The sequence below is a fragment of the Copadichromis virginalis genome, linkage group LG20 (assembly GCF_057382275.1).
Source record: "Copadichromis virginalis isolate Kocher_CV1m ecotype Utaka linkage group LG20, C_Virginalis_male_GT1.1, whole genome shotgun sequence".
Lineage (NCBI taxonomy): Eukaryota > Metazoa > Chordata > Actinopteri > Cichliformes > Cichlidae > Copadichromis > Copadichromis virginalis.
In genome coordinates this window covers 30,861,466-30,886,565 of record NC_140637.1, presented here as the reverse complement: position 1 = coordinate 30,886,565, position 25,100 = coordinate 30,861,466, and the positions used below count along the sequence as shown (strand labels likewise).

The 25,100-nt window shown below is 42.9% G+C and overlaps 1 protein-coding gene across 1 annotated transcript; it reads right to left on the bottom strand.

The window, feature by feature from the left end:
- Positions 1-2,490: 2,490 nt before the first annotated feature.
- grm6a (glutamate receptor, metabotropic 6a) lies at positions 2,491-24,962 on the bottom strand. The gene is made up of 15 exons (XM_085443371.1): positions 24,378-24,962; positions 20,139-20,355; positions 19,925-20,060; positions 18,475-18,629; positions 18,218-18,358; positions 17,926-18,126; positions 12,354-12,493; positions 12,132-12,254; positions 11,417-11,681; positions 11,086-11,321; positions 10,834-10,995; positions 10,579-10,728; positions 6,471-6,611; positions 6,269-6,384; positions 2,491-2,900 (listed from the first exon to the last, which is right to left on the bottom strand). The coding sequence occupies exons 1-14, from the start codon at positions 24,960-24,962 to the stop codon at positions 6,295-6,297; spliced, it is 2,742 nt and encodes a 913-aa protein (XP_085299497.1). The 3' UTR covers positions 2,491-2,900; positions 6,269-6,294.
- Positions 24,963-25,100: the final 138 nt, after the last annotated feature.

Genomic DNA, 25,100 nt, shown 5'->3' with positions numbered 1-25,100 from the left:
TAAACAGTCTGATGGCGTGTGGGACAAAGGAGTTTTTAAGTCTGTTAGTTCTTGTCTTGGGGAGAAGCAACCTGTCACTGAACAGACTCTTCTGATTGTTAATGGCCGTGTGCAGAGGATGCCCAGCATTGTCCATAATGTCCATCAGTTTCTTTAATGTCCTTTTCTCTGCCACTGTCACCAGAGTGTCCAGCTTCATGCCGACCACAGAGCTAGCCTTCCTGATCAGTTTCTCCAGCCTGGATGAGTCCCTCTTTGCTGTGCTGCTCCCCCAGCACACCACAGCATAGAAAAGTACTCCAGCAACCACCGACTGGTAAAACATCCTCAGGAGCTTCCTGCAGATGTTAAAAGACCTCAGCCTCCTGAGGAAGTACAGTCGGCTTTGGGCTTTTTTATACAGGTGCTCTGTGTTGCATGACCAGTCCAGTTTATTGTCCACCCACAGCCCGAGGTACTTGTACTTGTTGACCACCTCCACCTCCTCCCCCTCTATCTGAACCGGCAGTGGACCTTCTCTGGACCTCCCGAAGTCCACAACCAGTTCCTTAGTCTTTGAGGTGTTGAGTTGCAGGTGGTTTGTGTGACTCCATGCGACAAAGTTCCTCACCAGACTTCTGTACTCCTCTTCCTGATCATCCCAGATACACCCCATGATGGCCGTGTCATCTGCAAACTTCTGAATGTGGCATAATTCAGAGTTGTAGCAGAAGTCAGAGGTGTACAGGGTGAAGAGAAGAGGGGACAGCACAGTTCCCTGTGGTGCTCCTGTGCTGCTGACCACTGTGTCAGACGTGATGTAATTCAGCCTGACGTACTGTGGTCTGTCGGTGAGGTAGTTGGAGATCCAAGCCACCAGGCAGGGGTCCACCTCCATCCTGTTCAGTTTTTCCTGAAGCATACAGGGCCGGATGGTATTAAAGGCACTGGAAAAGTCAAGAAACAGTATCCTGACCGTGCCTTTTCCCCCATCCAGGTGCGAGTGGGCTCTGTGTAGGAGGTACAGGATGGCATCCTCCACTCCGACACCCGCCTTGTATGCAAACTGTAGTGGGTCCTGGGCATGTTGTACCTGTGGTCGGAGGAGGTTGAGGAAGAGCCGCTCTAGAGTCTTCATAAGAGTCTGTTGATAGCGCTGGGGAAACCTGCAGTCAGCTGAAGACTGAAGAACTCACTTGGATGACTTAAGAAATGTTAAGAAATGTTCTTCCTGTTGAAAATGCTGCGTCCAGATGAACCGAATGGCACCTGACAGTGGGTGACCACCAACAGTAGATGATACGACACTCCAAACTTCACTCTGGACTTCAAACACCTTGGATTCACCTCTTCTCCCAGACTCTGGGACTTTCTCTAGCATCCTAGGATTGGACTTTCACAAAATGTGCTTTCTTCTAAAACCAGACCACTGCTTAACAGTCCAGCTCTTTTTCTCCTTTGACCAGGTAAGATGCTTACGGTGCTGTCGTTGGTTCAGGAGTGACTCGATGCATCAGTGGTGATTCTTGACACGCTGACACCAGCCTTAGCCCAATCCTTGTGAAGCTCTTATATTCTCGAACTGACTTTTCTCGTAAATCTTTTCGAGGCTGTGGTCATCCCTGTTGCCTTTTCTCCAGGCATACCTTTACCTTACAGCCGACCTTCCATTAATATGCGTCTATACATCACTCTGAACAGCCAGGTTTTTCAGCAACCAACTAGACTGAGAGATACACAGTAATTATGCCGTCTTAATAGTAAGTTATTTAATGATTTACTTATCAGGACAGAATGAAATGTCCTGATAATTTGAGATATTGGATTTCTTCAAAGTTTAAACAAAAAAAGTCTTTAAATATTTCCTAGAAAATATGAAAATTCCTTTTTGAAATAAAAAAAATCTCACAACTATTAAATGTTTTGTGATCCACTAAAACTGGGACTTGGTTTTCTTGGTTAGTCGGTGATCGTGTTTTTTGTGTGAGGTGAAGAAAATTTCTGACAGGTTAACAGGTTAATATTGGGGAAAAACTGAGTCTGATTTTCCAGAATCCAGCTGCTACATCCCGGCATCATAATGCATTTCATTTGAGCTACTCCACTAAGTAGACATAACATTAGCTCTGGTTTGCCACTCAGTCAAGCTCAGCCAGCAGCTCCAGTATATCAGCTCACTCCAGTGCGTGCCATTCGGCACACCTTTTTTGAAAAATCTCTGCAAGCCACTTTGATACCCACCACCACCCCAACACCTCTATTTCATGCTACTTCTGACTTAAACAATCACTGTCACCGGTGGCTGCTCTGTTTAGTTCTCTGCCTTTAGGCTTTACACATATTTGCTTTTAAGAGCGGACGTGTCCCAGAACAGAGCTATATCACCAAATATAATTAGTGTAAAAGGAATAATAAAAAAAAAGAAACAGTCCTGGCAGGAAATCCTCAGGTTTACCTTTTCCGAGTCACAGCACACAGCCTGGGCCTCTCATCTGCACTCCAGGGCTGGTGAGTGTGATGGTGACCGTGGTAAACAGAATTTGATTTGAAGTTTAAGCTGGTTGATTTAGTTGAAAGGTTTAATGCAGGAGAAAATGATGATAAAATGACTGATTTCAGTGTTTAGGAATAAGTTGGAATGATGAAAGTGAGAAATAAAATGTGTCGTATTTCTGTTTCATTTTCCCTCGTTTCCAAAATGAGAGTTTAGATCACAAATATTACCTGTGCCGTACTAGTTTTGTGTGTATGTAATGGTTATGAATGAGGCTCCCGGTGTTGCTTTATCTGACATTTTGACATAATATTATGCACTTGAGTGTACTGTTGTTCTGAGTGTGTGTGTGTGTGTGTGTGTGTGTGACCATGTGATCTTCATGATGATGTCATCAGGCTCTGCATGGGGATTGGTCCACAGCTACCTAAGGGGAAAAAAGCAAAAAACAAGTGAGTGCTTGAGTCGTGTTACCTGACACGTTTCCATTAGTCCTGATTATTATTCACATTTCCTTTTTGATTTAATTTTTAACTGTGTGAAAGTGCCTGCCTATGTGACGGCCCACCCTCCGTCACCAACACCAAAAACAACACGTCCTGAATGCTCATGTAAAGCAGGGGCACTAATCTGATGCTCAGTGGAGAATGGCTGGCTTTTTCACTCTAATACCGAAGGTCTTGACCTTCCTATGAAAAAGTGGCTCTGCGTTACATAACTTTGGATTTGGGACTGAAAATAAAATTGATTTGAACTAAAGGCAGGTGAGGCTGACAGCCAGCTGCTGTGCTGCACTCTGAGCAGTCAGCAGACGTTGGTATTTATTTGTCGGAGCAACGAGCCACGCTGAAAGTGATGGGTTGTCTTCTGCAGTGTGGATCTGAAAGTCTGCTGCAGGTGGGCACACAAACCTCTAATGGTATGATGCCTGAATCTCATGCACACGTCTGAACAGAAAGAAGCAGGAGTCGATCAGACAATGAGGTGAAAGAAGTTTTATGTCTGACATGCGCTCGTTTCATTAATCTGATGGCAACTAAACATATCTGAATATGCAACCTCTTCATTTTTCTGTAGAAGTCAACAATAGATAATTAGTGAGTGTACAGTGTACAGTTTGTGGTGTTATTTGGATGCATAACATCCCAGAGGTTCTCAGTTGGATGCAGGTCTGTCCTGTCAGAAGCTTAATCATCCAGGAACTGTCTACACACACTGGCCTTGACATTGTCCTGGACCAGGATGAACTGAGGACCCAGTGCATCAGGATATGACTGACAGTAATGTGAGGATTTTAACCTGGTACCTAACAGCGGTCAGGGTACCACTGACTAGCACATGGTCCATATATGAACCTCCAAGGACATGAACTTGGACCCAGTGATACCTGCATGCCTTTAGCTGGCGGAGCTAAAATCATCAGTAATCTTTAGTTTTCCATTGTTCACTTTTCTCTGCAGTCTCACATCTATTACAAACTGACCAGACTGCAAGAACCAGAAGCTGGTTTGATGTAGTCTTTCCAGTGCATTTACTGTAAAACTCCAGATTTACAGGATGTAACTGGTGCTGAAAGGTCCACACGAGACCAAAGGACGAATGTTTTGTGCATTTCGGGAGCTACCCACACAAAACCACCAGGCTGCACTGAGGTGGTGCAACAGCCTCCTGTAGATGTTTTGGCTGAAAACACATCTTAAAGTTCAACCTCGTCATAAATAATCAGGTAGTTTTAGTTTGGTTTAGTTGCACTCTTTAATCTTGGTGATGTTTCTCACTCACACACACACACACACACACACACACACACACACACACACACACACACACACACACACACACACACACTGGTGTTTATTATACGCAGTGTGCTGATACTTGCTTTTATCTGTGGATTTCCAAATGTGAAGCATTTTCTAAATGACAATGAAACTATTAATATGATTTAAAGAAAACGTAGCTGTGGTATTTTGTAAATATAATAATAAACACGAATTCACGGTGTAATTGTGTAACTTTATTAATGGTGTCCACCTGAAATGCACCAACAACATTGAGAGTAACATCCTGCTCTCTGCCCCTTAGTGCTCTCTGGTTGCTATGGTAATGTGTAAATATTTCTTTCAAAATAAGACACAACTACAAATCTGTCAGTGCGCCTCAGGGTGGCTGTGGCTACAATGTAGCTGCCATCACCAGTGTGTGAATGGGTGAGTGACTGGATGTGTAAAGCGCTTTGGGGTCCTTAGGGACTATTAAAGCGCTATACAAATACAGGCCATTTACCATTTTACAACACAGGAAAAGACCCAGGGAAACCGAGTTAACTATAAAAACCCTGAAAACCATAAATTTGCCCCCCGAGCTTCACGTGGCCCGGTACCAAGCGACTCACGGACGGGTTGGGGACCACTGATTGAACAATAGAAGGCTCAAAACCGTTGCCTGGTCTGATGAGTCTTAATTTTTTTCTGCAGATTTTGGATAATAAAAACAGTTTTAACCGACTAGAACTTCAATCTTAATGTCTTGAACTTATATATCAAAGTTTGAAGCAAATAAAAAAAAAAAAAAACCTAGAAGATGCAGTAATTATGACTTCTTGTAAGTGCAGAAAAATGCATTTTTTAAATCACTTTTTATCCTTCCTGCTCCACTTCACCCACCCATCTTCTGTGTTGGCATCCCTTTCTATTAATGCTTTGTGTCTGCATTATGGTCTGCCTTCAGAAATGTACTTTAGGAGCTGAGTACATGGACAACGTGCAGTTTGTATTGAAGTGAATGAGAGCTCAGCTGTGGAGTATCCATCGATTAGGGTTTCAAATTTGAAAACATGAAACCCCAAATTAGAAGCAGCAGAACCTCTTTATCAGCAATAATCAGAGTTGTGTAACAGTTGAAAGCTGATCAAACACAACACTGGAAACCACTGGACGTGCAAAGATGGTGTTCCTCTGCTCTCTTAAGTTCACCCTGTGGCTAACAGTCTGGTGCTTTTCCCCGAGGAGAAAGGTAGCAGTCGCATCAGCCAGCAGAGAATACAGAAGAGGAATAAGATGCTACGCTAAGCCCTGTTCCACAGGGAATAGAACCGCCACCCGTTAGTGCTAGTGCCTTGCTTCTGAGGACAAAGAACCTCAGCTGTTAACATCAAGATAAATCTTTAACCAGCGGCTGAAATATTCATCAGAAGCTCCAAAAATATCTGCAGTGGCTTCCACGAGCCAGGAGTCATCTGCCTTCTGTTCATTAGACACATGTAACCTCCACCTGCCATCCATGCAGGAGTCTTGGACTATCAGCAAACCAGCAGAATAAATTCACATGAGTGTTGGAGTCATCTCAGCTTCAGGGTTGTGTTTCCTCACATCCTGCCCGTCTCTTACTAGTACCAGACAAAGGCGGAAGTGCAAAAAACTGCAATTCCTTTAATGGCCACTTGAAGCTGCCTCTAAAAATGAGTGAATTATCATAAACTCACATGTTAGGAGACCTAACAGCCTGGTAAAGAAAAAAGGCTCAGCCTCTGTGGACAGCTTCATCCACTCATCCAACACTGGTGTTAGAGGGGCAGTTGCTGAAGGTTAACCACACTGTTGCGTTAGCAAAAGAACCACCACCAGAGGGCACTGTGAGATGCCTCATAAGCCGAACAAACTGTGCTGACAGGAAGAAGCTAAATATTGGAAAAGTTTACCAATGGCAATAAAGGGGAGCTCTAATTATCCCACATTTAAGACTCATCTCAAACAAAGGCCGATCGTCAGTGTGTACAGTTTGTAGTTTCAGTACCTTTAGTTTGTAGTATTACTGCAGCATTACTGCGTTCTGTCAGGTTCAATCCTTGTCTCTCCATTCTGTTTGTCACTTGTAGATTTTTGAGACAATGTGGCAGCCTGGACAACAGCCTGCAACACAGCAACACAGCAACTGTGAGGCAACACAGCAACTTGGAAGCAACGACAACGACAGGAAGACGAAGATGCTCTCAGACCTTGAAGCTTCTCTTCCTCTTCTGGACGTTTTCCTCGGGATGGAAAACGATAACGTAAACTTTGGGCATGTAGAGCATCCCGAGAGAGACGGACGCACTGAGAGACATGGAGACGGTAAGAGTGGCTGTCTGGATGAACATCTGTGGAAAGAGAGGCTGATGCTGAAGAACGTTTGTCCACGTAAAGGTGACCTCTGTACAAATTCATTACTTTGACTTCTAGCAACCCCGACGTCCAGCAGATTCACCAACAGTCACGATTTTTTAAACTTTTCATGGTCGAGGCAGATTTTCTTTAGAACTCCAATCAGCAGAAAATTGCTCAGTGGGATATCGGTGAACGCCCGGAGTTCAGTAAGCCTTTGTAACAGCCTGAAAAGAAGAATTTCAATCAATTTGTGACCAAATCAGGCTTAAAGGGACATTTTTTTAAAGGTCACAACTGGACGACCAGTTTGCTATTCGAATGTTTTACTGGTGCACCTGTGAAATATGCAAAAACACACACTGCAACACGGAGGTGTAAACAGTACTGGGTGTTGCTGTGCAGTTTACCAGTTTATGCTTCACGTGAAACAGGAAATTTATCAAAACAAGTAGAAACATAGATGGAAACACAGAAACTAAGACAAAAACTGAATTTGTACAAGACTGACAAGCTGGAAAATAAAAGTTTGTTATGAATACTTTTGTTCTTCAACACATGCTGAAATCTCCAAGGCAGCTTTCTGTAATTTCTTTAAGTAGTCTTCAGGAATAATTTGGTACCTCAGCTTCTTCTTCCTGTCTCCCTTTTTACTGAGGCTTCAGCGAACAGTAGACAGATCAGCTGAAGGTTCATCTGCTGTAGATGTTTCTATACGCCTGTCACTTCTTCTTTTGTCCTCTACTTGTTTAGTTTCCTCAAATTTGAAAGAGAACTGCTCACGGTGCTGAGATATGCCACGTTTTCAGCTATAACCTCGTTGTGAATCACCTCGTCGGTGCATAAATAATATTTCATGCCAGTCAAATTTTGTTATCTCTGCCATTTTTCCTAGATTCGGCTAAAGAAATGTGAGTACATTGTGTGTTAGTAGCAGTGCCTAAATATACAAAACAAAATTGTCTGTTATGTGTAGACACTACACTTCCATAGAGAGAGTTTTTATGCCTGAATGATTCATTGGTCAACATTAAGATCTTTAATGAATAAAAAAATGATGAGGTACAGAAACTGGACTGAAAATGAGAGAAAAAGCAGCGAATGTCCAAAGAAAAACCTCTTCAGAAAGCCTGACGAGCGATGGTTCAAGACCAGTTTAAAAAAATAACTCTGGCTTGTTGGAAGCAAAAAATAAAGAAAGGAAGAGTTCAGGACATTTGCACAATGCTGTGTGTGACATGTGAGGACATAAAATACATACAGCACACACACTGCAGCACGCACAGGAACCCACAAACACAGTGCCAGCAAGTTTCCATCGCGTTGCTTTATTTAAGTGCGTGTGAACTCCTGCAGACATGTTAATTCCCTCAACCACACAGCTGTGTTTCCATCACTTCAGACGATATCACACTAAGCTGGATTCGCTTTCTGGGGTCTGACCTTCACTCGAAGTCTTACTCCTGAACCGCAGTGATTTACAGGAACCTGTTTTTGTCTCCAGAAGAGAGGCGAGTGGCCACAGTGTGTAAACAGATTTATGTCCCCACAGTCAGAGTAAAACCACACACGCTCCCTCTCTCCGTTAATCCTCCTGCAGCTCTGTGTGCGTGTTTGTTCTCTCGGCCTCAGATAAAAAAAAAGACGACAATAAAAACAGCTTCTTTTATTTTCTCCTCCATCCAGCATCCGTCACTCCTCGACTCTGAGGCAGGAGGAGGAGAGACGAGGAGCGAGGAGGACTGAATGTTATCAGAGTGAGGCAGGAGGAGCAGAGGAGGAACAAAAGAGGAGGAGGCGGAAGGATTTTAATTCTAATTTTAGTGATTGCTCCTCCACAATATCGCACACTCTTTCCTGGATTTTACACAAACAAACAAACAAACAATCGCACTTAATGTAGTTTTAGCGTTTCTCGGTTTCCGTGGTGACGGCAGCTTATTCCGTTCAGGCTGACGGTGACAGGCAGGAGCCCGTGTGAGCTGATCGACTCCAACACGGAGGAAATCTGGCTCGTGCTTCACCTCTGTGCTGTTTCTGGCAGCTCTGGTTGGTTTTCAGCTGGAAGGAGGGCTGCTCAGTGCAGGTCTAATGAAACACCTGCCAGACTGGCTGCTGTGGTCTGCTGTACAGCTTCACACAACATGCAGACAACATGTCACCAAATCATTCAGCAGGACTGCAAACTGTGCTGTTACCATGAAAGTTTGGCCTAAGCGGTGACCTCAGGCTACAGGATCCGAGCTATTAAAGTGGAAAGAGCAGAAGCAAAAACACACGAGGATGGTCTGCTCTGTATCTTTATGTTTGCACTCGTGTTAAATCTCTTCTTCCCAGAAGCCTCTTTTCTTCTTCCCCTGTGGTTTCCTCTCCGCTCTGAGATAAATCTGCTGGACGTGCTTCTTTCTGACGCTGCTCTTTCCTTCCTCTTATTTTAGTCTTTTATTGTCTCTTTTATCTGTTTGGTGGAGCTCTTTGTAACTTTGGTTTAAAAAAGTTATTCTATAATTACGTCCTGTGTTTGTCCATAATCTGTATAATCCAGCTGTTCCCCTCTCAGCCTGGAAATGCCTCCACTTTGTGTCTAATTCTGCTCCGGTTTATCTGCAGCATTAAAGACTCGTCCCTCCCTCAGCTCAGACTAAACCACATACACTAAAACCCGCTTTCACCACATTTCTGGGTCAATTCACAGTTTTAATTTTCCCCTCACAGGAAACAAAAGCAGGAGCTCGTCGCTCTGCAGGTGAGGACGTATTTGTGTTTCCCCGTGGCTGTAAATAAATAAGCCCAGCGTTTAGGCACAGCTCGCGATTATATCACATGACCTTCCTCAGCGTGATGATGAAGGTCCTATTGCGGACATGCAGGAAGGACGAGTTCAGAAATGAGTTCAAGCACAGCTCACCAGAATTCAACAGTGACTCCTGGTTTCCTCCTTAAAGAGTAACGAGATCCTATGAGGTTCACCATTTCAGGTTATTTGTTAATGAGAGTAAAGAAATGCATTTTTTATATTAGCATCAAAAGACTTTTTATGTGTCTGCTGGGTTCAATCTCCCTGACGGTCTGTCACAAGAAAAACTGAGGATCTATTGATGTATATAACAGATGAAGCCAATATGATGTCAGCCATACCGTTCACATTTTGAACCCTGTGTGTTAGACTGATATTTGGTAATTAGTGCATAAAAATAAAACTAATTTGTCCAATCAAAGCACAGGCTTCCTGCATGGACATGCGTTTGTCTGATAAGTCCGTCACAGAGGCACCAGCACCAAAACATGACAGAGAAGTTCGATTAACCCCGAAAACAATATGCTGACAAGACAGTCAGCCTGGTACCGCCCGCTCTGACCAAGTTGACTGCAGTTCTTTGAATGTCCACCTGAGGCTGCGTCCAAAAGTGAATCATCTTCTACAAACAGGAAATTAGATCAGAAATAAACATGTTACAACCTGCTACATAAACACCTTTGTAATCCTTAGGTTATTTCCCCCCACCGTAACAGCAGTATGGTGGCTTTATTTTTATGTAATTCAAAGATCTACATATTATTAATACATTATGCATTTTAGAAGCACATCTGCTCAGACTCTCTGCTGAACTTCAGCTAATATGTGCCAGTGAACTGGGTCACTTCACTGTATTTGTGCTGTTGGTGTCTTGTGGAGTATTCTTAATGCCATTATCTAACAGATAATATAACGCGGTGTGATTAACTCTAAAAAGTCTGCAGTCTAGTTTTGGTGAGTGAAACTCCAGCATCTGAACGTCACGTTACTCAGCATTAACTGTGTGTAAATGTGTGTATGTAATGCACTCCACCACAAAACAGCTCTATGCAAACCAGTAAGTCAGGTCACATGATTATATCTATGTTTTTGTACGTGCCTTCTTAAATATACCCGATTCTGGTTGCAGCTTGACCTAGCTTGGCTCGGTTTGGCCTGGTTCTTACCTTCTCGGTGGACTGTGCGGTACCAAAGAAGATGGGTACGAATGCGAGCCAGACGATGCAGGTTGTGTACATAGTGAAGCCAATTGGTTTTGCTTCGTTGAACGTCTCTGGAACGCCACGACTCTTCACGGCGTACACCGTACACGTTACCTAACAGCGAAACAAGCAGGATTGATAAAGGTTGCCTAGCAACATCGATGAATCTGTGCTCTATAAGATGGTCATTGACGTATCTGCTACAGGTCAGTGTGTTACCATGAGAACGATGCTGTAGCTGAGGCAGCAGATGATTGACAAGTCAGACATGTCACACTTCAGGATCCCCCGGGCCAGGTCAGGGTTCGGAGGGCGGAGCTCGTCATAATCGATAATGGTGTGAGGGGGGACGACGCCAAACCACACAAACACACCGAGGACCTGCCGCGCACACAGAAAACAAAAAGTGGGAATCATGTGAGGAGATGCTATAGGCGGAAACAGGAAGCCATGTGGCGCCTGTGGACTCACCTGGACACAGATGAGGATGAAGGTGATGACCAGCTGGGATGTGGGGCTGATGAATTTGGGCGGGGTCACCGACCTCTTGCCCTGTTCAAAGATGCGGTAGATGCGGTTGGTTTTGGTCAGCATGGCAGAGTAGGTGATGGCCATGCCGAGGCCCAGCAGGAGGCGCCGGAATGCACAAACTACCACACCTGGCTCCGCAATCATCAGGAAGGTGATCAGGTAGATCAGGAAGATACCTGCAGCGAGTGAGAGAGAGGGGCGGACAGGTGACGGCACCCTCAGAGCTGATGACGTCATCATCACAGCTGATGATGTAATTACCGATACACACCTGTCAGCAGTACATAGCTGAGCTCCCTCCCTGACGCCCTGACAATGGGCGTGTCATTGAAGCGGATGAAGGTGATAACCACAGCGCTGGTTGCCAGGATACCGAGCATAGCGAGAGAGGCAGGCACTAGGGCCCAGGGAGAGTTCCACTCCAGTTTGATGATGGGAGTGGGACGGCAGGCGGTTCTGTTGGGGACCGGCCGCATGTCTGACGGACAGGTCTCACAGTTAAACTCATCCAGCTGGTACTGATACCCATCACACAGCTGCAGACAGGGGAGAGAAACTGTTCAGACTGAAGAACGACTGTCATCGGTTTTAGAAGCACAACATTCAAACGATCAGAGAAAAGACAGGTTAGAAGACAAACTCGAATCCAGTGATCTGTAATGTGCAACACTTGGTGCCAGTGAGGGACAAAAATCTTTTTAACAGGAAGAAAACTGATGAAGCTTAGTGCTTGAGGGCTTTGCATGTCAGCAGAGTGATGTTATATTAAACTGTAGTCAGATTTTGTTGGGACAATAAAAGGAAGCTAATAGTTTTGATTTCTAGTTTCTGCTGCAACGTCTTGCATCAACTGCAGGCTTTCTCTAAGACAGGATGTTCCTAATTTTAATAATAGTGCAGAGATAAAGCGAAGATGATCTAAACAGCAAATTAATTATAAATTCTCAGAATTCAGATAAAAAGATGCATGCATGCTGCACGTTTACCTCACAGTGCCAGCAGCAAGGAACCCCCTTCACCATCTTCTTCCTTTCTCCTGGTTTACAAGGAAAACTGCAGATGGACTCTGGAACGGATCTATCCCCTCCTGACCACTGCATCTCCTCCAGCTACAGACACCCAGGAAGAAAGAGAGAGGCATACAGCCACACAAAGAAAGACAGAACACTAAAACCCAGCAGGAGTACTTTCATGTTCACTCTTCTTACATTGAGTCTCAAATTGTTGGTCCACTGGCCGATGACATGGTAGCCAGGGTGGCTGTGATTGGTCATCTGAAACTGGAAGATGTCGTAGCGTCCAGGAGCGTCTCCGTTCTCGTTGAACAAAACGCTTGTACCAGCACTTCCTGCGAGACAGACAGGCCACGTCACCTTTAACAGCTCATCTCCGTGAGGCCACATGTGGCATCTCCACTTTAAGGGGAAACAGCAGCTACACCCAGCTGCACAATAACTACATTATTTGGCTGATAGAAAGCTGGACAAGACAGTTAAAGACCCAACAACTCAGAGTGTAGCTAGTTAGGACACTTAGCTAAAAGTTGGTAATTCTCACATGGACGTGGACCTGAGCTGAAAGAAATAGCAGGAACATAATCCAGTTTGACAGTAGGACAGAATGAATCAACATATTAATGAACCCAAAGGGAACACTGAAGCTTCAGGTGGAGGGATTTAAAGGATCAGTTTGACAGAGCTGGACTTCCTGCTGGGATTACCTCTGACTTTCAAAGCTCTGTGTTGGTTTAACTTTGGTTTAACTGCTCTTGAGGTCTATCCCAACACAAGCCAACCTGCTGGTCTTTTTGCATTTGTGCATACAGACAAGACATCAGAAATTCATGGTTGTATTAAATCTGATTTTATCCTGAATAGTTCAGCAGATCACAGAGAGCAGAACTACCTTTACTGCCTGTAACTGCAGCACATTCACTCAACTCTCACAACTCTCTCGCTAGTCCTTTAAGCAGAAAGCTTCTTCAGAGTTTTCAGCAGCTGCATCCTTTAATTATTAACACACACACACACACGGTACATCAGAAAGACCGAGTCCACAGGGGAAACAGGCAAAGTGCATTAACTTATTATCTCTCCGTGACTCTGAATAAAAACAAAAACCAGCTGTGGAAATTAAATCAACACCTGAACCACGCAGCGATCAGAAGATAGAGAACTCCAGCTGATCCAGAACGTGTTGTCCTCGTAGAGTCATTTCCATTACAACTTGGTAATAACATGGTGACAGTGTGGTAATAAGCTGAAACAAGGCAGTAATAGTATGGAAACAAATTTTTACCTCTTAATTACTGGAAATTGCCAAAGTAATATCCAAATATTTATCTTGCGTCAACAGTGGTTTTAGCTGTTTAGTGGTTTTATATCAGATTGAAATGTATGTAACTGGGTAAGAACAGGTAATAACGAATGCCTGTAATGCAATACCAGTTTGTAGTAGTATAGTGATGTTTTGGTAACAACATCATAACCTGCCAGCAATAAAATGGTAATTTTCTATATCTTGACATGTGGCAATAACCTCATAGTATGAGCATAATATTGGTTGATTCCATACCATATTAGGATAAATGGCATGGCCTGTATTTTTATAGCGCTTTACTAGTCCCTAAGGACCCCAAAGCGCTTTACACAACCAGTCATCCACCCATTCACACACACATTCACACACTGGTGATGGCAGCTACATTGTAGCCACAGCCACCCTGGGGCGCACTGACAGAGGCGAGGCTGCCGGACACTGGCGCCACCGGGCCCTCTGACCACCACCAGTAGGCAACGGGTGAAGTGTCTTGCCCAAGGAGAAAACGACCAAGACTGTGCAAGCCGGGGCTTGAACCGGCAACCTTCCGATTACAAGGCGAACTCCCAACTCTTGAGCCCCGTGGCTCAAGATATTATTACCATGTAATAATGGTTGAATAAATCCTACCTTATGTCTGCAGTAGTATTTTTTGTTTGAAAGTAACATTATAAATAATGTGTTTAACATTGTGTGATATTAACTGAAAACATGCATGGTGGTCCTGTTTCTGTCTAATTCCACATTAAGAATGAACAATGAAGTTTTGCATTGTTTAGGGAATTATAAATAAACGATCACATGTGTTTCCAGGTTATCATCATTCTTCTTGAGGTTTACTTTAATAGGCTATTAACATGGAATTAGATATAAATGTGAAATTTTGACTCTTCACGAGTCACTTTATAAAAATTTGCACATTATGCAAAGATATTGTCATTTTATTGGTAGCAGGTTATGACATTGTTACAAATATATTACTGTCCTATAAAAACTGGTTTTGCTTCAAAGGCATTAATTTATTATAACATTATTATCCCCAGTTTCTTGCCTATTATTACATAGTTACATAGATTTCAATGTAATAATATTATCCTCCCCAGTGTTACCAAGTGCTCCTCAAATGGGATTGTCGATCATTGTGTAGTTCACAATAATGTTATAAAGACTCGATTTTACAATAAAAAGTACCTTAAACTGGTCATTATTGTGATTATTACTGTTAAAAATAAGAATTATTATGATTTCAAGGCACTTTGTATTTTTTTATATAAGTAAAACTTGAAAAATCAGAGCAAACAATCCCCCTTCAGCACCCGCTGCCCATAACACCGAGGTTACAGTAATAACCGAATATATTAATATATCAGCAGGCTCTCCTTTAAAAGTAACTTTCAGTCTAAATGAAGAGAACATGAACTCAAAACACTGCTCCTCGTACTCTGTTGCTCTTTATGATGCAATATTTTCATTATAGAGAAAAATCCCAATATTAGTATGAGAGGGCCTCAGAGATCACATGACCACCAGGTGTCTGTCTGCAGGATTCAACTTTGGTTGTGTTGTCCCTGTTCAGGTTTGTGTCTAGTCTCACAGAACCAAAAATCAGCCTTTCTTAAAGTTCAATCTCCTAAAAATCAGAAAGAACCATAAATAAGAAAACAGTTGGACTAAAATGATAAAATATTGATGATTTGAAGAAGATGAAGTTTATGTAGAGGGAGACGAAGGAATGAGAGAGACTGGCGTGCTTTGTGGCATGCAGCTCCGGTGGTTACAGATGAAATCCTCTCGGTCTTCCAGCTGCTGCAGCTTCACATCTTTATAAAATATGGATTTGATGTCTAACAGGAACAGTTTGTTCAGTTGCTTGAAAAAAAAAAATCTAAAACCTGGTCCTGAGGAGTTTCTGTAGATGTAGAGAGATGCTAAAAAAACAAAAAATAAAAACCCATCGATGGGGTTAGATTGATTGGTTGATTCATTCTAAGTTGCTTACAGGTGTGAAAGTGAGTGCCAATGGTTGTCTGTCTCTTTGTGTTAGCCTTGCATCATATTGGTGACCTGTCCAGGGTGTACCCTGACCCTGTGGTAGCTGGGATAGACTCCAGCCCCTCTACAACTCCGATAAGGATACATGGAAGAGAATGGATGTTGGATGGATGGATGGATGGATGGATGGAGACTCCTTCACTGGGACAGTGAAATCCTGCAGACCACCCGGCTGGTGTCCCTGATGTCTATGAAATGCTAACGGTTAAAAATGTGAAACTCCTCTTGAAAATTGAACTAAAGTTGCAGTTAACGCATTTATGCAGCATTTAAATAGATTAAAATGTCAATCATGTATATTTAATCTCTGTAATATTCTGGATATCTCTAATTGAGCTATTTGTAAGTATCAGAGCTGTTTCTTATATTCAGTAACTTTGTAATATGCTGTATTATTTAATTTAATTCAGTCTGTTGCTGTTCTTATTGTCTTCGAGCACCTGTAACCACATCATTTCCTTATGGATTAATAAAGTATTCTGATTCTGATAACAGAAAGAGTTTTTTGTAGCTTCTCTCTGGTCAAAACTGGTTGTGATACAACGGCAAAAACTGAACTGTAGACGTGTGAATGTTGATATTGATCCACAAAGATTAGAGATCTTTAGAGATCGAAGATCAAATCGTCTTTACAAAGGTAGAAACAGAGATCAGAATGAAACACATTTATCTGTTTTTCTTTTTAAAAGACAACTAACAGCAGCATGACTGTGGACAGACGTGCACAGGCTGCAACACGAGTTATTTAAATTTCACGTCTGTTTCATTTGTGGCACGCTGAACTTACAGACTCAGGAATGCTGCTTGATTAATGTCAAGTCAATTATTCCAGTAGGAAAAATGGAGGTTTCTTGTTATTCTTTCTATCAAACAACTTGCTTAAAAATGTGTTTATATCATTTTATTTGACATTTTATTCGATGCAGAGATTGTAGAAAGTAACTCCGGAATAAGGAATCATTCTTATTAGAAACTAATGAAACAAAGATGTAACTCAAGCCGACATCATGGTAAAGTCCAACTATGATTGGACGTCATGAAAAGACCAGCAGCTGACGGTTAATCAACGTCTAAATGTTTGATGGCAAAAACAGAAAAAAGTTCATTGAATTGACTGAAACATATTTGTATATGAATTAAAAGAGAGAAAAAGGCTACACTGCAGTCATACGGTAAATATTTTAGTCAGAAGATTATTCATCTGTCTCATGTTCATGTTGTGCTTTATTTTTTTCTACTCTTTTGTCCTTCTGTGGTCAAATTGGGTGTGTTCCTGGGATTTGGTGGCATCACTGAAGGTTACTTGGCAGGAGCTTCAGTTTTTGTTGTGTCTGTTTAAACATGATAGATTGCATAAAAATGGTTGCTTTAAAAAAAAACAACCCTCAGCCCTCGAGGTTGCTGCTTGCTAAATGTGAGCTGTGCAGCTTCTTCTTCCACTCGTGTTGCACTGAGAGCAAACTACACAATCCCATTCCCTGCTATAAACTCTCACTGTTCCTCAGTCTGAGTGTAGCTCTTCTCCCCCTGCATATGTTTGATTTATGAAATCCAACGTCGTTTCACCACATGGCACACCTTTGACTGCCACATTCATTGTATCGTCCATTTGTGTTAACATTAAGCTCTTAGTTAACATAAATGATTCATGAGCCTCCTCCCTGCGCTCCTCTCTGCCGTGATGCTTCACAGTCAGGTCCCGAGCCTTCAGCATCTTCAGAAGAATCTTGTTCACACCTGCAGACTCACATCAGCACACTCGTACATGGATATGTGTGAGCTTTTCTCTAAGTCTTACAGATTAGCCTTCTCTATTAAGGACAGATCCGTCACTTTCAGGAGTTCCTCAAAGGATTCTTTCCACTGCTTGTCAGTTATCCCTGGTCAGTGCATGCAAATCATCTTCTCACTCAAAACAGCCAGGACTGATTCTGCCCTGAAGCTCTGCTCCCCTCTTAACCTCAGTGTGGAAGATGTACACCTGACCACATCCTGGTCCTCAGGTGTTTTGGTGCTTCAAAAATGCCAATTTAATGTTTACCACCCACATATGACAGCATCCGCCCCTCGGGCCACTTGTTTTTCTTACTACTGCCACGTAGTGTGAATCCCAACCTTGATACCTCCGGAAAGGCAGTCCAGCTGCTCTCCAAGGGTTTGTTTCCAGAGTGCGGAGACGAATTACACCCAGTTGGCATCACGTTTTTTCCCCAGAGAGATGATGTCCATGGAACCAGTTTTACAATAGCAACCAAACCAAGCTCTCTGCCCATTCCTCTAGCAACCACAATGCCTCACGAGCCAAGGTTCAAGACCAGGTCTGAGTATGAGGACACATTCGTATCCTTACTTCAGGTAAAGCACTGTTACCGTAAAACAGTGTAATGTTTTGTCTGCGTGTTTTCTTACCATTGAAGTTGACGGTTCTAATGTAGTTCAGCAGCACTTGTCCCTCCACAGGGTCCATGTTGTTGCAGACTCCGGAGCTGCCGGGACACATATCCTGGTGCATGTTGTGCAGAGCGTGAGCCATGGCGTAGACCGCATCGATCACAAACTGAACCTTTCCTTCCTGCTCGTAGAGCGAGTCCCGTCCGATCCTCTCGTCACCTGCAGGAACACACACTGTGTCATATAATGGGAAACTACTCGATAAGTTGACTCACAGCTGGTCCCAGACGCCCTTCAGGTGTAGCCACACCTGTACATTTCTTCTTATCGGGGTCCAGTTTGATTCCAGGCCGAGTCAGTTTACATCTGAAATCGTCTTCCCAGAACTCAGCAAACCAGATGTTCCTGCGGTTGTTCTCCAGGGAGCGAGTCGTGAAGTACTGATCAAACCCTGCACAACAAAAGTATAACACGCATAAAACACAAACAGCATCGAGTCTGAAAACATCCAGATGAATCAACTTTTTGGGATTCCAGCCTGTTGCGTTTTTGTTTTCTTGGTTTTACCGTCAATCGAAGCCCGCTTTGGCAGGATGGTGACTGCACCCTCGGCAACATCCTCCAGCTCAGTGACCGGTGAGCTTTTTGCACCCCAGCTGTCTGACCCCACAAACAGGAAGTGGCCCGTCAGGTTAGCACGTTTTGCTGCCTCAAGGACACGCCTACCAGAAAGAGACAGAAAGAATCAGACAGTAAGTGATGTGACAACACATGAGGATGAGTCCGCTGCCATTGCTACTCCTCAGCCTCTGAGCAGACACACATATGGTATCGATTTCAAAGTCGCCTCATTCCCCAGAAAACTTGACCTCTGACCTTGAGGTCAAGGTCAAAGAGATTGAAACTCATCTGAGTTTTTAATAGATGCAACTATGGTATTAATTTGAAAATTCTGACTTCCTTCTTGAGTTATCGCATTAACAAGATTTTCAGAACACTTCGAATTCCATCAACCTTAAACGGTTGAGAAGTAAAATAAAATCAGTTAAACCTGAGAAAAGTTCCAATAAGTTCTTCATATTATGACAATGTTGTAAAATATCTGCTGGTGGTTTTTGGAGGTCACTGGTTTTTCATAGTGTCTAATCACCTGCACTGCTGGTCAAAACTCCTGATCTGGACTAAACGTAAAAGGATTAATGGACTTAGTTGTGGTCAGGTTGGGTTTTTTGTTAAACAGACTTCTAGGACCGCCCACTTTCATCTGTGCAATATTGCCAAAATCAGCAACATCTGGTCTCAAAGTGCTGATGAAAAACTAGTTCATGCATTTGTTTCTAAGCTGGACTATTGTAAGTCTTTATTATCCGGTTGCTCTAAAAGCTCCATGAAAAGCCTTCAGTGGACACAAAAAGCTGCAGTGATTACTGAAAGGGACTAGAAATGGAGAACATATGTGTCCCATATTGGCTTCTGCTCATTGGCTCCCTGTTAAATCGTTTTCCTCACATACAAAGTTTCATGATCAGGCTCCATTGTGTCTCAAAGACTTCAAAGTGTCATATTATACCAAAAGAACGCTTCGCTTTTAGACTGCAGGCTTACTTATGGTTCTTTAGAGTTTCAATAAGGAAAATGGGAGGCAGCGCCTTCAGCTATCAGTGGAGCCAGCTCTCAGTTTGGGTTTTATTAAAGGTTAAAGTAAGTGCTGAATCAGCTGATCCTGAAGCATCCCTTATTTAAGCTCCCATAGGATTGTTGAACCTTCCTATAATGTCACCAGAAATGGCTGCCCCTGGTGTGTTGGAGATCTCTTCTTGTTACAAAGGAGTTCTTCCTTCCCACTGTTGCCAAATGCTTTCTCACTGGGGATTGTGTAATTGTAGTTCTCTCTTTAATACTTCATGGTCTTTACCATACAGTGAGACAGTTATGAAACGGACCTTGTTGTGAACTGTTGCTACATAAATAAAAAGGGGATTTCTACAAAGTGATGTTTGTGTGTTTGTGTGTTTACTTGATGTCATCCTCATTGGCAAAAATGATCACGCCTCTGGCATTACTCGTCTCCATCAGACGTTTGATGATCTTGTCAAACTCTCCAGCTGTTGGCTCGCGAGGAATCTTCACCGACTGAGCGATACACACCCCACCTGACATAAAAAGAAAGATGTTACCAAGAGATGGACAGATCAGGAAAAACACGTAAGTTGAAAGAAAGCTCTGTGTACCAGCCTCTCTGGAGATCTGCATGAAGGCGTCGACTCCGCTCTCTCCATAGTTACCCTCCGAGGCCAGGGTGGACACGTAGTTCCAGCCCATGGCTTTGACGATGTCCAGCATGGCCTGAGCCTGGTATGAGTCCGGAGGAACCACCCTGGAGAAGTAGTCGTACCGGTTGTTATCACTGAGCTCCGGAGCTGTGGATGCATAGCTCACCTGAGGGATCTGAGAGACAATCATCCAACAGGTGACAGGTTTAAACAGAATCTGATCAAAGACGCGTCCTTTATCCTGACAGTCAGCGCTCAGGTTAAATTAAACACACTGGTCAGACTGGAGACACTGCTGGAGTTTAACAGGCCAGGAACACAATACGCACACACGCACGCACATAGAGGATTAATGTTGTGTAACAGCTGAGCAGAATGTGTGTCAGAGCCTCAATAAACAGAATAACAATCACATTAACGCACAACACTGCGCCTGTGTGTATGTGTGTGTGTCTGTGAGCAAAATAATGAAGGTCTTCACATTAATGAGAGCAGACCTCGTTATGACAGCCATCATCATCATCAGGGAGAATCCTCAGTGGAGCGAAACAGACATGAACTGAGTCTCACTTTACAGCCTTCACTTTTATCTCTGCACTTAATTTATGTCAACAGTGAGCACCTAGGAACACTCCATGGCACCATCAACCCCCCACCAACTCTCTGTGACATCACCTAGCAGGGGTGCAGGTCTGTGCTCAGGTGATCGGGTCCTCTCAGCTTTCGGTTCTCTATAAAAGAAGGCGTTAACGCAGATAACGCTGCTTGCAGCTAATTGACCAGTTTGCTAAATTTGGTAGCTATGGCTCATGGGATCAATTGGGTTATAATTGTAAGGTTGGTGGTTTGACACTTGGCTGTTCTAGTATACATGCAGCAGTGTCTCTGAGCACGACACCCATCCCAAATCATGAGCTTAAAGTACGTAAATGGAGAAAATGGCTTTCAGTGCACTTTCCATTCATCGGTCAAAACATAACAGTCATGATTTAATACAGATGGGGCTCCATATGTGCCAGAAGCTGAAGTTTGTAATGTGTGATTACGTGTATTCTGCTGGGGTTTGCTTTAAAATTCAGCTGCTGAAAATATACCCGAGACACATGTGTGTGGTTCACGGACACTCAGTCAGGAGTGTAAACCCGGTTCTAGACTGAACCTTCAAACCCGGCTCTGAACGCTCAAAAACCCTTTAAAAATCTGACCTAATTTGAGGACACACATCTTCACAAAAACGCACACAGAGAGCACCCGTAACAGAGTCATTAAAAGCTTTCATTAGAGTCAGTCAGTCATCCAGACACAAAGTGTCTGTTTAAAACATTAATCCACCAACCAGACGGCTTCATCCATTCACTGTCTGCCCTACTGTACCTGTCTGTCTCTAAGAGTGTATGTTAAACCAGATTAGCCATCCTTATATATATATACACAATCCATAAGAAGTTATGGATTGTATAGAAAACATGGGCGTGATCGTCGTGACATCACCTACAAGGTTGTAAAATCAATGCCGTTGCTGTCTGGGTTGTTATGAAAGAGGGGCGGATCTGACTGAGAAACCAAACAATACTGCACAATCATCTGAAAGCATACCTTTGAACCCAATGCCCTTTCATGTTTTTCTAACAAGAGCCACTGCCTGCTGACCACAAAGCTCTTATAAGGAGGGCAGTTTTAAGATAGTGGTGGCTTCACCATCCACACCTAGAAGATACGTACATATTGTATATGCATGGGTCTGTGGGTGAAATTTGTCTGTGGCATCTGCAAAAAGCACCATTACAACACACATGCACAATCAACCTACACTTGACTGCTCTTAGTTTTGCACCCAAAATGGGAAACCTGAACTATAGATACTGAAAATGAAAGCCAGACACCACATTTAATTATTATAATACAGTCACTCTTGATATATGACAGAGAGCGGCGATCTGAAGTGTACTCCTACATAAGTCGATTAAGTTGATGCAGCCCCTTTGAAACCAAAAGAAACAACTCAGAGAAATTGTACAATTCAAAAATGCTAATCTATAGAAGTTGTGGTGGCGGGTATACTCATATTCATCATTAAGAAACCAAGAACAACTTCAGGCTTCTTTTTAACACAAAAGGGTCACAGCTCTGTTGAGCCTTGTAATCCTTTAGTTCTCATATTAAATACTTTATGAAGTTCTATATAAATAAAGGCTGTGGTTCGTTTTTTGATCTTCAGCTGCTTCCTGCAGATGGCCCAGATACATCACCAAGCACAGATGCTTGCTTCTAAACCAACCTCAATATTCCATCCAAACCCGGCTCGGGTGTGAAATTTATGGTTTTGAGGGGTTTTGTTGTTAACTCAGTTTCCCTGGGTCTTCCCTGTTGTAGTTTTGTGTCTTATTTTGAAATAAATATTTACACATTACCATAGTGACCAGAGAGCACTAAGGGGCAGAGAGGAGGGTGTTACTCTCAATGTTGTCGGTGCATTTCAGGAGGACGTTGCTAATAAAGTTACACAATTACAAACAGAATTTATTATTATATTTAAAAAAAATACCACAGTTTATGTTTTGGTCGTATCATTTTATTTTGTTGCATTTATCCACAACACCTAAAGGCCGGTGGTGGAAATATTGTCTGACATTAAACCGTCCGTGGCACAAAAAAGTTTGGGGACGGCTGGGCTGCATATATAAACCTTTAACTTTGAGCCTTTTTGCTGATATCCAGCCTCTAACGCTGACAGCCTCTAACTATCTCCTCAAAGACTCACACATGGACTCGTCTCCATATTTGTCCTGCTGGATCTCAGTCCTGCATTTTATGTTAATGAAGAATGATGCAAACAGGCTTCTGTGATAGAGCCGGTACTTTTTAAACTTTACAGGTCAAAGTCTGGGTCACGGTCTTATCGTCAGCGCTGAATGAGGTTACTGAGATCCATCCATAAGGTTATGCTTCAATATTGCCCAGACTGCTGGGGGGCTTCTTATAATGCACTCACCACCTCAACCAACTCTGCTGTCTTTTGCTCTCCCTGCATTTATGTGTTATTAATAACTATTGAATATCATTAACTTTGCGTTTTTGGTCTCCTGTAGTTTGTGCTTTGTCACTGCTATTCTTACACCTCCTCGTACTGGTATCATCGGCTCCTGGGCTAAATCAACAATGTGTGTTATTATTATTTTGTTTGTTGTCTCCCTATGATCTTTTCTAAGTGTGCTCGAGGCGGCTTCCTGTTAAAAGGGTGTTTTATTCTCCCTCATGTTGCTAATAGGAGAACAGTTGGCCTTCTCTCTATAGAGTGAGTCCAAGGGTTTTTATCTTGAAATAGAAACTGCTTTGAATGGATCAGTGCTGTATAAATAATAAATAAAGAATGAACTTGAAAAAAACAAATCTAATTCTGCACGTGTTTTTCAGACCACCATACAAATGAACACACATTTTAATTTCACTTACATGAAGAATTTATGTCGTTCAAAAATGAAATAAATAAACCATGAAGTAAAATAAAAAATAAACTAACAAATTCTCAACTTTCTAAACAATTTTTTGTTGTAAATGATGATCTAATATAAAATAAACTGAACTTCATTCTACACCTGATTTAACTCACACTGCTGTGTTCTTGTTTCATTATGCAATGGCAGTATCCCTTTGTTAACTGTGCAGAGTCTAATCTGACTGGGAAATTATACTTATTGTTTTGTAATTGTAATCTAACAAACAATAAGGTCTCCATTTTTGGATTTACCAGATTTAATCTGACCAACAATGTTGGGATTTTGCCCAGCTTTTGTGTTTGAACTCCTTCCCCTCCACAGTTGCTTTTCAAAAATTATTTTCTATAAATTCAAACTGCTCAAGAATATCCACCAAGAAGCTCTTTAACATCCAAATGATGCCAGTGATACATATACTCCAATAGCCACTCTATTTCTTGTTCATTACCTTACTTTAAAGGGATCCCAGTCCATATGTGCACCAGTCTCCAGCACCAGTGTATGTTTATGAAGTCTTTTTGCAACCCCATGTAATCTAAAACAAGACATTTGATGTATTTTGCTCTGTGTGGAGTAAATACTGAGTAATCTCTCAGTTTTTAGTTCAATACTTCACAACCTCCAGTTATTTTAACCATCTTTAGGGCTAACTCGCTATAATCTCTATATTCATGCTGTATAAAGACAGGTGTGCTCTTACTTCAAAAAGCCGCAGGATGTTGGCCACCATGATCGACACAGAGCTGGCTGATGCTCCGATCACTCCCACCACCCTCTCCGGCTTTCGGATGATGGGCGGCTCGCCATTGGAGCAGCGAATGTCGGATGTGTCTTTCTGGATAAGAGCCTGAACAAAGGTGAGTGACTGTTCCAGAGCGTAGGTGTCTCTGGAGCAGGTGTCCAGGATCCGGGCCCCAAGTGTGATATTTGGCAGCAGCTCAGGGTCGCTGTTAATCTGGTCCAGAGCGTACAGCATGGCCTCCATGCGGTGGATCCCCTTTTCCTTCTTTAGCTCCCCACAATTTACACCATGGGGTCCGCGGGCATGGATGGGGAACAGCCCGCCCAGAGTGATGTCACCTGGTATCTTTATGGAGTGGGGGTGGAAGTGCTGGTGAGAAGCGCTCACCTGGACCACCTGTCCACCAGTCCAGAGGCAGAGAGATAGCAGGAGGCGGGGCCACAGATGATATTGGTAGAAAGTGCAGAAGAAGACATGAAGGTAATGAAGATGACGATGATGGCGGAGGGGGAGAGAGGATAGGGCAGGGCCTGATGATGTCATACTGAGGTGATGTTCAGAACTGAGCTTTCATCCTGCTGTGGAAACCTAAGGAGACAAGAAACAGTCAGTGGTGTCAGTAACTCCACTACGACTCAAAGATTGTCCTGGTTTTTGTGAAGAAAATAAGACCTGGGTTGA